General features: G+C 39.4%; 1 protein-coding gene across 1 annotated transcript; it reads left to right on the top strand.

Annotated features, from left to right (window-relative positions):
- On the top strand, positions 1 to 15,884 carry sypb (synaptophysin b). Its single transcript, XM_084367988.1, has 7 exons — positions 1 to 107; positions 3,216 to 3,281; positions 10,644 to 10,768; positions 11,481 to 11,679; positions 11,800 to 11,991; positions 12,089 to 12,407; positions 13,733 to 15,884. The coding sequence occupies exons 1-6, from the start codon at positions 90 to 92 to the stop codon at positions 12,374 to 12,376; spliced, it is 888 nt and encodes a 295-aa protein (XP_084224114.1). The 5' UTR covers positions 1 to 89; the 3' UTR covers positions 12,377 to 12,407; positions 13,733 to 15,884.
- The last annotated feature ends 705 nt before the right edge of the window (positions 15,885 to 16,589 follow it).

Below are 16,589 nucleotides of genomic sequence, written 5' to 3'. Positions count from 1 at the left end.
GTGCGTCTTCCTCCCCTGGGCTGTTCCGGATGAGACGCCTCCTCCCCCTCCGCCCCTCTGATCCTCTTATCAGCGAGTAAGCGGCCAAGATGGATGTTGTAAACCAGGTAAGGCTTTGGGGGGAAAATCATCTATTTCATGAATGTTTTGTTAGGCTGCGGCTGTAAAAATTAAATCTGGCTTGATTTGCTTCATCGTGCGCGCAAATATAGATTTTTTTCTCTCACACATCTGCCGACCTTATGCTTATAATGCGGCTGCTTTCGATGCATTGGAGTCGAAATTGTAAATCATGCATTCATCTGAAAAAAAATAATAAATGCATCGGTGTGAAGGCACGACGGGGCGAGGTGTAATTGGACGATTTTCCACGAGTGATGCTGCAGTCGATGTGACGGAGCGGCCCGCTGACAGCCCGAAATTTGTGTAGGGTGTCCACAGATTGCTGCAGCAATGACATTTAGCAAAAGCAAAGAGAGAGGACGCAGCCTGTCATCTCCGGGGATTCTGCTAATTGATTTAGACCTCTCGCGTTTCAATTAGCCCGCTGTTGCTAAGATAACAAACGGGGAATCTGATTAATTTCCAAGGCCCTCGGTGGTTTCCGATAGCCGCAGTAGGCCCCGACACAGAGGACGGGCTCCTGCATCTCTGTGGCCACGATCGGCTCATCTCACACATAGCTGTGGTTTGTGATAAAGCCAACAAGACTTCTGCAGACAAATGAGCGGACATCGGGCTGTCAGAGTGCGATGAAACATGATTTCAGTTCATGCGTCATCTGTTTAATATGGATGTTGGGCATCCAAAGCGTTGGCGATGTGGAGGAGAAACAATGAGCCTGAGAGAGAAAAGCCATCACTGCTGCTGCTGCTGCTGCTGCTTATTCCAGTGCGGCCATTTATTGATGCAAGCAGGGACACACCGCCTTCTTTGCGGTGTGTCGCATTCACCTGCGCACAAACGCTTCCTCCCTTCGCCTCGTCAATTACTCAGACTGCGCGAGATTTTCCTCACGGATGAATCAAAGGACTGGCGTGAAGTGTGCAGCGGAGAAAAACAGCCAGTTAATCAGCTTTGTCTAATTGTGGTGCTGGAAGGAGCTCCTCACACACACACACACACACACACACACGCATGCTTTTACTTCTATCCTTGTGAGGACCCTGACATAATGCACAAGTGTCTAGCCCCGGTCCCAACCCTAACCTAACCCCGTCTAAACCTAATTCTAACCTAAACCATGACACCAAGTCTTAACCCTCGAACAGACATTTAACGCTCTGTTCGAGTTGGAGGATTCGCCAAAAAACGTCCTCATTTTACAAAAATGTCCTCAGGTCTGAAATTCAAAGTGGTTCTCACAGAGATAGCTGTACAAGAACACACAGGTTAGAGCCCGACCGATACCACATTTTTGGAGCCGATACTAGGTTTGAACGATAGCCAAAATTTTCGATCCTGATATTGTCCTGCCCAATTATCGCGATAGACGATTTTATCATAATTATAGTATTTTTGTTAATTAATAGTATGAAGAAAAAACTTGGAGGTCGATACTCACACTTCTGAATAACAAAATATTATGTAATGAGCGCGTTGCCTCCCCTGCCACAACAGCTCCGTGTGCATTTTCTTTTCAAAATAAAAGCCTGAAGATGCTGTAACAGCTGTTTGATATTTGATATTGTGAAAAATATTGCATTTGATGGCAGATATCTCAATATTCAATAATATATTGATCGGTTCTAGCCTAGCCAATACCGATATTATTGGATGAATAATTGCGATATCGATATATCAGCCGATATCGATATATCAGCCGATGCTGATATATCGATATAAGAAAGTAATATAATTCCAATGTTGATATATTGGCCGATATACACGCATTTTTTGCAGTGATCCCTCATTTGTGGTTATCTAACAGTTGTGACAAAAATATGTAATGGAGGCAGGATATTTTTACAGATTAACAATACTTTTTATTGTCTAAAAAATGACTGAAACAATCAACTTCACTTGGAATTTAATAATTGAAAATTACCCAAAGCATATTTTCCTGCATTATAATCTCTAAAAAGAAAGGTTTCAGAATCAGAAATACTTTATTGATTTCCAAGTGGAAATTAATACGTTACAGTAGCTCTCTCTAGAATGGAAATATCACACTATAGAGAGATTTAAATAAAGTATAAATAGACAGGAAAGTAACAATTTAATATACAAGTAAATTAACATAAAATAACTGTAAAAACCAATATATCAGTTGGCTGATATTATTGGCCGATAATTCCCTCTCACAGATATATCAGTATCTGCTTATATATTGGCCGAATGACATTATAGATGATAATGCAGAAGGGCAAAGATGCTTGGGATAACTTTTAACCATTAATTTCCTGGTAAGTTCAGTAAGTTTCAGTGCGCCGATGTCATTTTAAACAATAAAGTTTATTGTTGAGCTATAAAATATCCTGCCTCCGCTGCATATCTCTGTCACAAGTGTTTGAAAACCACATGTGAGGCATCATTGCAAAAAATGTGTGTATATCGGCCGATATATCAATATTCGAATTTGTTACTTTATAATATCAGCATCGGCCCTAAATTCAAGTATCGGTCGGTCATGAATAGAAATGCTACAAGAAATAGAGATGTAAGATAGGTGCCCAGTACTACACTATAACCACAGTGTAAATAATATTGATTGATACCGCAGTATGTAGCTGTTGACAGTAGTTAACAGTATAAATAAATGCTACACATACCAGTAGCATACTGCACCTGATATTGCACTGAAAACACTGGACAACATATATACGCAGATACCAATATATTTCTGATAGGCCAATATCAGTCTTTAATATCGGGCTCTAACACACACATGCACACACGTCATAGCATTTGAAGTCAATATCAAAATGACTGTGCCTTAGTTGTAGCATCTCGTAGGCCCACAAAGACACCAGCTGTGACAGTTGAGTCACTATATTCACTGGCAGATATTCACCGCCGTGTAACAAACACCTGCAGGTGCCAGCAGTAGGCCAGGCCTGTGAGCTCTGAGGCTGAGGTAATTAGGTTTATGTGTTTAATCAGCATCATCATATCACCATCATGGCTTGTCTGCCGAGACAGGCTGTTTTCACAGGACGAGTCGGTGTGAAAATGTTAAAAAAGAAATCTAATTTCTGCTTTTTTTGTTCTGGCAGTTGGTGGCCCAAGGGCAGTTCACCATAATCAAACAACCTCTGGGATTTATCAAAATTCTACAATGGGTGAGTGTTTTTCTATTTATTTGTGAGTGCAACTGATACGACTAATGTGTGAATATTTTCCATTTTAATCAAAAAAATAATACAACTATTAGTATAAACAGGCCTGGGGAGTAACAGAATACATGTAATGGGATTATAGAATTAGGATACAAAAAAAGTAACTGCATTCTGTTAAAGTTACAGAAAAAAATGATGAAATTTGATCACAGATACATTTACTTAACAAAAGGGGGATTACCAACAGGATTACATTTTTACAAAAAGAATGATGTAACCATGCAGCACTTCACGAGTGTCACACAACATCCATCTGGTCTTGAGAGAAACCAAATACACAATTGTGTATTCTGTAAGGGAATAAATAAAAGTACTCTCATTGATATGTATTTTCTCTTGTCTTTATTCACATGTTTGGTATTGACGTAATCCAAAAGTAACAGAAAGTAATCCTATTACATTACTTTAATATTGTGATACTTTGATTAGTTTACCAACTTCATTTTTTAACACGAAATTAGTAACTGTATCTGAATATATTTTTAAAGTAACCCTCCCAACCCTGTGTTTAAAACACTTGGAGCTTGTACCACTTGCTATAAATAATGTTGCCATGTCGCTTACTGACAGATTTGTGACCTTCTGTCGCACAGAGGTCATAAAGCTGTACAGGGCTTAACAATGGATGTGTTCACAGTTTAACCCTCTCTCACAAGATGTCACCAGAAATGTAACAATAACTCCACCTGCAGTCTTGTAATTCCTCTCTTAAATATATTCAATAATGTGGATGATATTGAGTTTCTTGCATCCTGATGGGGAAACTGTCCCAGCAGGCCTGAGCAGGAGACACCAGCAGGATGTGTTACGTCATACTCGTAGTAGCATTGTGTCAGTCCACTGAGGGATATAATGACAATTTGTCAAATCCTTCTCAGAGGACACAACCTCTGCATGCATGCATGTGTGGTTTATTCTCCTTCTCTGTTTCATGTGCTCAGTCTGCTCCACCAGATGATGGAGCCAGAAAACTATTCAGGTGTTAGTTTGTGTATGAAAAGAGCAGCAGAAATTGACTTACTGCTCAGGGATTGTAACATTTCTGCACAGTAGGGAGAGAGGCTCTTTTTTTGGTTTATTTTTTGGGTAAGACTATCATAAACAGGGCCTACATGAGATTTTACCTTGCAAAAAATGAGAAAATAAATTTTTTTAGGGTTGAAACAATTGTGTAAAAAAGGACAGTTTAGATTTTGCTTCTCTTCTTCCATGAGTTGGTAACTGCACTAGGTGTGGCGCCATGCGCATATGACAAATACTAACCTTTGTATATATTACAGAAAAGAGCATTATGTCTTATAAACAAGGTGTATGCACTACAATATACCAGCAGACAGTTTTTAAAGTCACGTGTAGTAAAATTTTAAGATTTAGTTTATTTGAAAGTAAAAAATAGTCATGTCTAAAGCCAGAAGTTGACTATTACAAAGTAATCTGCAAAGGTTATACAATATTAAGATCAAATGATGAGGATCATAGAAGGAAATTTAATTTCTAAAGTCCGTCTGCACGTTCTACACGAACAATTCAGGACTCCAGGGTGCAACTGTTTTCATTGGTTGCACCGGTGTGCCTCAGAATGAAGCCCACAATTGGGGGTAAAAGAGTATTATTTGTCTAAATAAATATGAAATTAAATTAAATCAAATGCATCATTTAGCAACCATGGCAACTATTTTACTAAGCAAAAATTCCAAACATTTATAAGGATGTACTCTTTGTCATCACCTTATTTAATCACAAACTCATTATTTCAGGGTTTGTCACACAAAATAAAAATAAACATTATAACATCAATAAACAGTGGTCAACATTTTCACTATATTCTGACACGTTGTAGCCCAAAGGGGTTTTGTTGATCTCTCTCTAAGAATGATCGTAGCCGTTTTTAGAAGATTACACATCAAGGATATTGTTCTCAGATCTCCTCATAATGTTTTATGATCCACACTGTTTGTCCTCTATCAGCAGCAGCAGCCTGCTCACACTGAAGAAGCTGCAGGGTGAGTGGTGCCTCTCTGCAGCTGGGGCACCACAGTGTTGGGAATAGTGGTACTAATTACCCATGCAGGCCCCGCAGCTAAGTGAGGGCCTCTTTAACATGTGTCTTATGTGATGTTATGAACTGGTTCTGGTAACGGCAGTCAGTTAGCATTGTCAGTGTAGTGGCTGTAAGGATTTATAGAGCTGCAGCGATTTGTCAATTCATTGACTGAAAAATTATAAAGATTTAGTCTCTTTTCAAGCAAAATGCCCTAAATGTTTCATTCTGTTTCTCAAATCTGAGGATTTTGTGCTTTTGTCTTTGTCATATAAGATAGTAAACCGAATATCTTTGGCTTTCTGGCTAATGCTACAACTAAACAAGCTATCTGAGGAGGTCACCTTGGGCTCATGATGGGCTTTTGTCACAGTTTTCTGACATTTTCTGACAAAATAATACATATATTAATCAAAAAAAATAATTGGCAAATTAAATAAATGTTAGTTGCTCTATATTTGTGATAATTAATCGATACATTTATGCATGCAATATAGTTATGTATACATTTTGGGAGGGTAGGATCGAGGAGGGGTTGCCCTTCCTGCACATGGGACCATTAACTCTTAGCTACACCCCTGATCCTCAGTACGAGACCACACTTCACACGCCCCAGAGGAGAACGTGCGTGCCAAAGCATCTCTGACAGAGTCCCACACTGTAATGGGCTCTGCAGATATGCCAGAGAGCAGCCAGAGGAATGAGTGTACTGCATGACTCTGTAGTCCTTCCCTGGAGCTGTGTGAGTGTGCCAGCACCTCATCACTGCCTCCCTGGGTCACGGCAAGCACAACCACCAATCAGGAGCTCCGCTCAGGAGGCCAGGGCCCATGAATCATCTGTCAGAGAGCCTGCGTTCCTCAGCGTCAGACTAGAGGAGGAGCTGCTGGAGCTGCTGCTTTTTCTGGATTAATATGGGCATGCACAACCAGCAACACGATGCTGTGAGGAGGGTAGAGAGGAGCCAGTGGAAACAGGCAGCGAGGACAAAGATGCTTCTGTTTAGTAGAATCAAACCTTTTTTGGCTCTTTGTTGTGGCCAGTTATGTGCTTTCATGGAAAATACAAAGCAGCATTTGTGTTAATATTCATATTTGAGACCAGAGAGAAGTGAAATGAATCAGTATGTGGGCTGAGGATGTGTGAGCTCGTGATTTAAAAAAAAAAAAAAATCTTCTGAAATGATGAAAACGACTCGCGAAAGCGTCTGAGCACTGGTTTTGCTCCGTGTGTGAGATTTAAACAGCGTTCTGTATGTGTGACTCATGTAGTGTTAGCCCACCTCCCCGCCCCACCCTCCCCCCCTCTCTCTCTCTCTCTCTCTCTCTCTCCCTCTCTCTCTCTCTGGGGAATAGTGCTGACAAAGCCTAGATTTGATGGATGTTGTAAGACATTGAGTTCCCAAATAAAGCTGATGTGGAGCTCCACAGAGAACAGCCTCCTCCTGCCTCTCCTGCTTCAGGATTGCACCGCTATGTTGATTTTGATTTGCATTCAAATTTCGCTTTCTGACTCATTCGCAGCAAACATAAAAAGGCTGTTTTGTGAGAACATGAAGTAAGAGCCTTATTCACTTTGGTTGAGTCCCTGATGTGTAATAAAGGCTGTTGATTTTGTCGTAGCTCAGGGGCTTCTGCTGTTCAGGCGCTCTCTGTGGTCGTTACTCCAGGGCCTCTGGTGACGGCTTACACAGCTCGTGTTTATTTTTGCCTTGTGCAGAAAATATAGTGTATGTCGGCATGTCAGGAGCTGCTAACCCTGCTATTAGTTGCATTTGAGCTAGGGATTGATATGTTTTCTTTAGGGCCTATAACTATATCAGTGGTTAGTAATCAAGGAAACAGATATCGAAATATATTTGTAGTAAAAATAAAAATCTTAGTGCCGCCATCTTCGAAAAACTGAGAAGTGTGTATGTAGATATTTTATGCAATAAGTCGACCGATAACCCATCTGGATGATTAATCCAATCCAATATTCAGCATTTTTCTGATGATCAGAGTGTGATTTTGTTTTGTCACATTGCCAATAAATAAAAAATTTTAAATGCAGTATGTAATCTGAAATGTAAGTAGTAACTATAGTTCAATCAGTACAATATTTGCCTGCAAATTGTAGTGGAGTGGAGGTATAAAGTAGGAGAAAATGAAAATATTCAAATAAAGTTCATCTCAAAAAATGTGTGTTAGTACATAACTTGAGTAAATTTACTTTGTTACATTTCATCACTGTGTGTAACCAATCAGATGGTGACAGAATGATGCACCAGAGATAAAGTATTGCATTTTTCGCAATCAGACACAAAAAACCCTGATAATCAGAAAAATGCTGAATATCGGCTCTGATAATCTGCCTGGCCAGTAATCAGTCTCTAATTTCTAATTTGAACCTGGAAATAATTTAATATTCTTTACATGAAATAGTCAAATGTAGTATTGTACAGGCTTACATTTCAGACAATATCAGGTTATTGCACATATATGGGTATTGGCATAAATGTCAGTTCACTAAAATGCCAAAGAAAATTTAAAAACAGTATTTATGTTACATAGTTTTCTCACCAGAGAGCAAAGTTATTTTTTCAGCTGTTAAAAAAAAAATCCTTCAAAAGTGAAATACTACAAATGGCAATATTGCCTGTTACATTATATCTGGATTTTTCTACCTTACAGATATCAATATCAGTATCTGCTTCAAAAATCCAATACACGCTCAGGCTCTACAGTTACAGTTTTATCGATGCGTGGATCAGACAGACACACAGACAGTGAGAGAAAAGGAGTAGCAGGCGAATCGGTTGTGTCCGAGTGTGTCAGATTGTGTATCTTCTCAGCACAGAAGAGCTGACAACCATCCAGCATACCAGGAGGGCTAGAGACCAGCCTCTGCCTCCTCACTGTGTCATGCTGCCAATAGTGTTACCATGGCACCTAACACTCGTGTGCCACCATTTCTTCTCTCAGTCTGGCTGGCCCTCTCCTCCTCCTCCTCCTCCTCCTCCTCTTTTATCACTCCTTCCACTCATTTATCACCATAAAAGTACAGCTCTTAGCTGTGGTATGCTGCCTCCGATTTAGATCCATTTATCTGGTCTTCTTGGTCTACCACGTTGATCCGGAATGAACTATCTAACTTAATAATAATAATAATTAGTTGCACTGGCACAAGATTTTGTTCATAGCTCGCAGGAGATGAATCCTGATGTCTTTGGCGATGCCGATTTTTCCTCTAGCACCACAGTGAGGTTGACATTTGTAGTTTTGAGGGAAATGTCTCAACAACTCACTGCAAAAAAAAAACATCTAATATAATACATAATTGATTTAGGAACTGGTTTTAGAAACACAAGCAATTGTTTATTGTCAGGTTGCAACTGATGTTCATAATACTTTGTAAATGGTTAATAAATACTGTGTAGTTTATTTAAAGGCATAATTTGGATGGCCATTATGAAGTTGAAACTGATGTTTATGAACCTTCAGAGTTGCTTAATAAATTGTTTATGAATTGTTACCTATGCTAACTGTTGTTATGAAGTCTGGTAAACACTTTAATGTCACTGTCCAGTTGAATATTAATAGCTTTAGTGATCCTGCAACAGAATCAAACAAAATCTAGCACCACCATTCGGTTTATGATGAACCTGCAAAACCAATTAAAGTCCTACAACCTCAGCGTTAAGTTTAAGTTAAAGTACACAAACTTAACAACACATATGACATATTTTACATTTACATCAGACTGAGAGCTTTAAACCTAAAACAGTCTTAAGAAATTAAAACAGGAAGATATTTTAGGGTTAAATTTTAGGTTTAGGTTACAACCTTTTGGAAAAAAAACACCACTTAGATTACATATTTGCTGGAACCATATTTGATTTTATATTATTTTATTTCATTTGCACCCTAATAAGATTACATAAAATGCAGATAACAGAAAGATAAGAGATATGCCAGGAGATGTCAAGAAATCATCAGGCTCAGACAACGATTACAGGAAAAAACAATAATCAAGTCATACTGACATTAAATAATGACATCAAATGGACGTTACTCAGTTCATACATGCAGGCACAAAACTGCAATGAAGCCACAAATATTATATAATGAGATTTGTGACATCAGCGTCCAAAGCTCCAAGTGAGATTGTGACAATAATATAAAAACCTTTTTGTATTTTAGTTTTTTAACTCCAAAGCTCTACTAATTGCTTAAAATGTATAATAAAATGTGTTGTTTCTCAGCAGTCCCACACAATAATGCTGCCACAGTCACCACATCTACAGTCATTTGCGTGGTTAATAAAACGTGTTAACAACAGGAGGAGGGGTGTTTGAATTGTTAGGAGAGGACACAAGAAAAAGCCCACAAAGAACAGAGGAGGATGAGTAAAGCGATCACAATGAGGCTCGCTTTCGGCAGCAGGTGTGTGTGTAAATCCAACAAACGAGCCGTTAGCTAAAAGATTACTCTAAATAGTTTGGTGTGTTGATGCCTGCAGCCACTAGACAGTACTAGAGTTAAGAAGAAAGTAACGTGCCTTTGTGTGTGTGTGTTTGTGAGTGAGTATGTGCATATGAGCTCACGTTTGTGTGTGTGTGTGTGTATGTGTGTGTGTGTGTGTGTGTTGTGACTGGCTTTGCAGGAGCTTGTATTAGAGTATTTGGTGACAGATGGTGGAGCACCTCCGTCAGATTAATAGTTGGATTTCCATCCAATCGGATCTGGCCCGCAGCGTTGGGAGGGTGTGGTAAAAATAGTCTCATTTGTCTAATCTGTGTGTGTGAGAGCGTGAGATTATCTCCACGCATGTCTGTTTGTGCCATTATACCAGGCTGTAAGCAGGAGCTGCAGAACAAGACTGAGGTGTGTGCTCCTGAATGAATGCACAATCAGTGTTTCACCACAAATTTACAAAATAATAATCATCCACAGAAAAGCAATAAATGTTAATGTTAACCATGGCAACAGGTGCAGCGTCTGCTGTGTAATCTGGTGATAACACTGCATTGATTTGCACTCTGTGCGCATTTCTCAGCAACCCGCCGTGACTGGTGGAGCATCAGTATGCTTCAGACACTACGAGGAGCGAGAGCACAGTCTGCAGCTTTCACTCGTTTTACACTGGAGATCTTTACAGTTACATAATCTAAACTGTTGAATACAGTACGAAGGATGAAGTGAAAACAATTATTCTATGTATTTTGTGTCACTGGATGATTCGTCACATCCTCATTGTGTTTTTTCTTCCACCTTCTCCCGCAGATCTTTGCGATCTTTGCCTTCTCGACATGTGGCAGTTACTCCGGCATGTTCAAGATGAGCGTGGAGTGTAAAAACCGGTCAGAGAGTGACCTGGGCATAGAAGTAGAATTTGAATATCCGTTCAGGTACGTATTCTGTCATTCAGTCCATCACAACTGTAGAAGAAATATGAAACAAATATGAAAAAAAATACTTCAGTGTAGGCTCTTACAAACTGTAAATACACACTTGATGTTTGTTATAGCACAAGTAAGATCCAGTTTTGTAACGAGCTTTGAAAAGATTAGATTTTCACACACAAGGATGAAAATGATTCTCACAAAAGGCCACCTGTAGCTTTGATAGATTTGTCGGTTTCCACAAATTTTGAACTACTCCTTTTAAAATTCTGCCCTCAGGAGTATGGAGGTATTACTGTCATACAGACAGCGTTAGCAACATGGCAAGCGCTAGCAGCCTCGCTACTGTACAAAACAAAAAAACAACCACAGGAAATGAATTTGACCAAGAAACCCAAATCTTAGCGGTATGAAAAAGCAGAGTTAAACATCCGGTTGTATCAATAAGTAGGCAGGTGTTTCTACGTCCTGATCTACTAGAAAGAATGCCAGTAGGGAGTCAATCTATATGCTGATGATGTCATTTTCTTATGCAATCAGTATTTACTTCAGAAGAACAAGTTCAAGTTGTCTATTGCCACTTTAAAGATAAGTGAAAACTGAGCACCTCCTCAGTGATATCACAAGGTGTTTCACATATGAGAATCGTCTCCATTTACCTTTTTGTTTAGTTTTCTTTCACTCTTTCATTTCTCTCTCTTTGTGTTGCTGTCCTCAGGCTCCATCAGGTTTACTTTGATGCTCCCACCTGTAAGGCAGGGGAACCCGAACGTCTATTCCTGGTTGGGGACTACTCCTCCTCAGCTGAGTTCTTTGTCACCATCGCTGTCTTCTCCTTCCTGTACTCGATGGCAGCCCTCTCTGCATACTGTTTCGTACTGGAGAAGTACCGTGAGAACAACAAGGGGCCCCAGATCGTGAGTTTGTTTATGCCTCACACCTTCTTGGCATTCAAGTCCTACAGCAGGCGTTAAAATGAATAACTAGTTGTTTTTATTGGTAGTAAAGGTGATTGTGTTGTTTTTCTTGATTGGCAGGACTTTGTTGTGACGGCGGTATTTGCCTTCTTTTGGCTGGTGTCCTCATGTGCATGGGCTAAAGGCCTGTCAGATGTGAAAACAGCCACCGATCCGGAGAAAGTCATCACTTACATCTCAGCCTGTGAGGAACCAGAGAATCGCTGCCGTGAGGTTTACGACCCCAAGGTCTCCGGCCTCAACACCTCTGTGGTGGGTCCCAGATTTCTTCAGACCGGAGAATCTGAACCATATAAAGACTTACAGTAAATGACATGAACCTATCTTTAAACACCCCTCTGCTCCACAGGCTTTTGGCTTCATCAACCTGATCCTGTGGATAGGAAACCTGTGGTTTGTGTTCAAGGAGACCGGCTGGATGGCTGCCTTCTCTGGAACATATGTCCCATCGCAGGAAAAGCAGCCCGCCCCCGATACCTTTGGCCAGCCAGGCTACGGTCAGCAGGATCCCTACGCCGGCTCCCAGGGAGGGTACCAGCCAGAGTACGGCCAGCAGGGAGGCTACAGTGAGGAAGGAGGTTACAGCCAGGGCTATGAGCAGCAGCAGCAGCCCACCTCCTACTCTAATCAAATGTGAGCCTGTCCAGCCAAACCACAGCTGAAGGATGGTGAGTGTAAACAGACGTAGGACATAAGAACTGGGTAGAAGAGGTTGAGGTAATGATTTAAGCTAATCTTTCATTTTAAGCACAGTTTAAGGGTTACTTGTAAAATAGTGATTTATGAGGTTTACAATCAGCAGGCAAATTCAGGTTAGCAAAACAACCAAAATGCATTCCCCATGTCTACATTCCTTAGCAGCAGAGCGAGCACAGGGGCAGAGGGGTTGTTTAGTATGAGTATGTTATGTCTGCCTGACTCAATGATCCTTTATCTGACTGAGGTTTGTGCAAGTCTATACCTCTACCAACAGTCGTCCCTTCAGTATTATGACAATATCATTATATCGAGGTATTGTGACATAAATATTGAGATGTTTGATATTGTGGCCCAGTTCGAGCATTTATTAAGTGTTTTTGAGTATATTTCAAGAATCAAAATATAAGTCATGTATATATGTATAGCTTAAAGATATCGCATTATTATTTTAAGGCCAGCCCCAATGTCAATCAGACCTGATTAAACCACACCCACACAGAGCTTTTAAGTGTTTAACTAAAAACCCATAAAACTAAAGATGCTTTCTTCAACTTATACGATTGTTGCTTATGATTTCATGACTATTAAATGTCCAAGAGCAGGGGGCCCTTAACTTTTCTCTCTTGGAGAGCCAAACTGAAACTATGTTGGGCCACGGACCAAAAGCAAACACCTATTGTATTGTATTGTTGTGTATTGTATTGAATTGTATTGTATTGTTGTGTATTGTATTGTGAAGAAGATTTGTTTTCTGATTTGTTGTTGTGTTTTATGATTTGTTGTTGTGTTTTATGATTTGCCGTTGTGATTTGCACTTCAGGGCCACCGTACAGGTTCCCTTAATTGACTGACTTCCTGCACAAAGGGTCACTCTGCCTGTCATGCACAGATTATGAAAAAATAGTTAATAATTAGGGATCCTACATATTTAGAGAGCATTTTTACTTCACAAAAAATGACATTGTTCTATTTCTTTATTTCATTTTTAATTGATTTTTGCTTGAAACATCTGGTGGTCCAAATTGAAACTTATTGTGTGCCAGTTTTGGGCCGTGGGCCTCTCTTTGATCTGCCCTGCTCTAGAGGAGTGCATCAGTTTTCTTTAATGTTTTACTCTGCATATACAATAAACACTGACATATTACCAAACAGTGAATATCATCACGTTTTTTTTAAATCCCATATTTGTTCAGCCAGAGCTCTGTATATATATTCAACATGTGATCATACGTTTGTTTAACATTTTCCTCCCCTCTGTCTCCCGTCTCTCTCCCTCTTCTTTTCCTCTCCCCAGGGTGACCTTGTGATTTTGGAGGGTGGCTCTCGACCACCACCTGCATTTCCACACTCCTCTGTTTGTCTGTTTGTGTATCTGTGAGTTGACAGGCGGAGGGAGGGAGACCTGGAGGGCAGAAACTGGTGGGGCTTGGGATGGGGAGCGCCAGTTGGGGAGCAGGATGTGTTGGGGTGGGGGGGTTGTAGGGGGGGAAATGGGTCTTTGCTGTAACATGATGTTTATTCTCGTGATGTATTTAACTGTAGAAGACAACAGAGGATTGTCTGTTTGGTTATACGAGAAAAACTTGAATACAAATACCAAAACATTCGTTGACGAACATTTAAGAGAAATCTTGTAATGGAAAAGACTTACATTTATGGAAAAAAAAAAAAACATTGTAGTAATATTTAACTTGGGAGAATGTATTTGTCTGTGCTGTGTAAATATCAACATGCTGATATATAAGATTATATGTACACAGTTGAATAATTGTGCACTCCATATAAGTTGTTATACAACAAATGTTGAGCACAGATTTATTCAATTGCATTTTCTTTGGTTCTGTTTAGGAGCTCACATAGTTTAGCCTTTGCCCTACAATTCCCTTAAATTATTCATACCATAGAAATGTTTTTAATTTATTCATCTCAGAGTCTTCTAACATCTTCTTTTTTTAATTTTCTCATCACGTTTTTTTCATTTGCTCAGCATTACAGACAAGATTTGAGAAACGGGGTTGGGGAAATGCTATGACAAATATCAAAAGAAGAGAATTATTCATATATAAAAAGTAAGCAGAGAAAGAGTGATGTTTAGTAACAACAGTGGATAGTTGATAGTAGTCGGTTGTTTGAACTTTATGTTTTTATATATATTTTTCCATCAAATATCATTGTCAAGCAAGGACTGACTCTTGCAACACACAGAAATATTTTAGATCCCGACATATAAAATCAAAAAATCGTATAGGGTTAAGAAAATTAGTGAGCATGGTAGCGTCTCATATTTGCCGTGCTGTTTTCAGAAACTGCTATAGTGTGCTGTCAGTATGAAAAATTGTGAAATCGGGGCAGTGAACAACAGTTTTAGTGACGTGTGTTTGTTTTATTCGTTTATGTGACAGGCATCAAGCAAAAATGTTGTCGATGAAACCTCGTCCTGTTTTGATCGCCTTTTATGTGGTCCAGAAAGTTGTAAGACAGAGTCATATAGTTTTTTAACTGGTGTTTCTATCACAGTGACGTACATATTCACATTAACATGAACTTTAGGTAAATGAGAATAAAGTATATTACACTTTAAAGACCTTGGTTACGCCATAGAAAACACATATAATTGCGAGGCCGTCTGAACAATATGTCTCCATATATTCTTCTCCTGCATCCTCACTCCTTCTTTCTTCTCTTCTCTCCCTCTGAAGGCAAGCGAATTTACTGCATGCATCCTTATATCCTAAAGCATCCCTAAACGTATTCGAGAGGCTGAGGCTGAAGGCTGCAGGAAAAGTTAGACTCCACACAGTAAAACCGTAGTATGTTTGATCCATCGTAGTGGTTACTGCACAGCACATACAGCAGCTCTGCTATATTTTCCTTAAAGCACAAAGTGAGTGCTGCAATAATGACTTCTTTCCAGATAAAAACACACCTGTCCTACTGCCAATCCTCCGTTTGGATATACAAGATCGTGTTTGCCAAATGGTAAGAGAGGTGTCTTGATTGGTTGTTTTTTGCTTCCACAGTCCTCATCAGGATGAAATCGTTGTACATCTCTCAGTATATATCAATCCATCGCACAGCCGTGGATTCACTCGTTTTTTTTTAAATCAGGGTTCTTTGATTCAGGCGGTGTAGAAGCACCTGGCTTTCTCTCTTCCTCCAGTCCTCCCCATGAACCTCTGTTTCTTTCTCTCTTTCACTGTAGCTCTTATAAATATGCTGAAATGAAATATACTCTGTTGTTAGTGGTGAATGATGTCTTGTGGTACTCTCTACGCCTTTGGATAGTGCTGTGTTTATTGTGTATGATGTATTCATATTAGTATTTATGATAATGATAAGTCTGAGAAAAAAAAAAAAATCCAAGACTCTCCAGAATTCTGCTGTATTCTTATTATATGGGATCCATGTGAAACAAAATGAAATAAACTTGAAATTATTCTGTTGAAGGTTAAAATGTGTTTTTCTGTTCAGAGGAGTCTTTCTGCTTGTTTGATCGAGCCGGGTTACTAAAACTACGTTTCAAAATGCTCAGTTTGTCACAGAAGATACCTGAAAAGTAAACACTACTATTCTACAATAAACTACACTGAAAGGTTCAATATGTTAGATAGTTTCTTGTGGTGAGTTTATGTCACAATATCAGATTTCACAACATGATTATTGTGGCCGAAAGAATTCACTATAATGATATAATTATCATCTATACAGAAAATTTGAGAAAAATAATAGTGATGCTCAGTCGAATTCATCTTTAACGTTTTTTGTGTTTTGTCCCTTATTTTGGTACATAACTGTACAATAGCATAAAAGAGAGCAATTACACACGTTAAAGGGTAATCACACCAATTTAACACATTAAAGTGTGTTAACAGGGTCTTGTGGAGCAATACTGCAAATGTTGAAACCTGGTGCCTACATTACCCACAATGCAACTCAGCCACTGAGTGACATCACTGGAGGCAATTTATCAGATTACGTGTAGCTTCCTCTAGAGCCACAAAAGGCTTTATATATATTTTTTCTCATATGCAGTAGACCTGTCAACACACTACTGTGTAAAACTGGCAAAGTTACCTTTTAATGAATTTTTCTGTTTTATGGCAGGCATTTCAACACCATCTCAGGCAGGCTGTGTGTGTGCAGGTTGGTCT

This window comes from Pagrus pagrus (genome assembly GCF_965226575.1).
Source record: "Pagrus pagrus genome assembly, chromosome: 11".
In the NCBI taxonomy this organism is placed as follows: domain Eukaryota; kingdom Metazoa; phylum Chordata; class Actinopteri; order Spariformes; family Sparidae; genus Pagrus; species Pagrus pagrus.
Note: the sequence above shows the minus strand (reverse complement) of the source record. Positions and strands in the feature narration are given on the sequence as shown.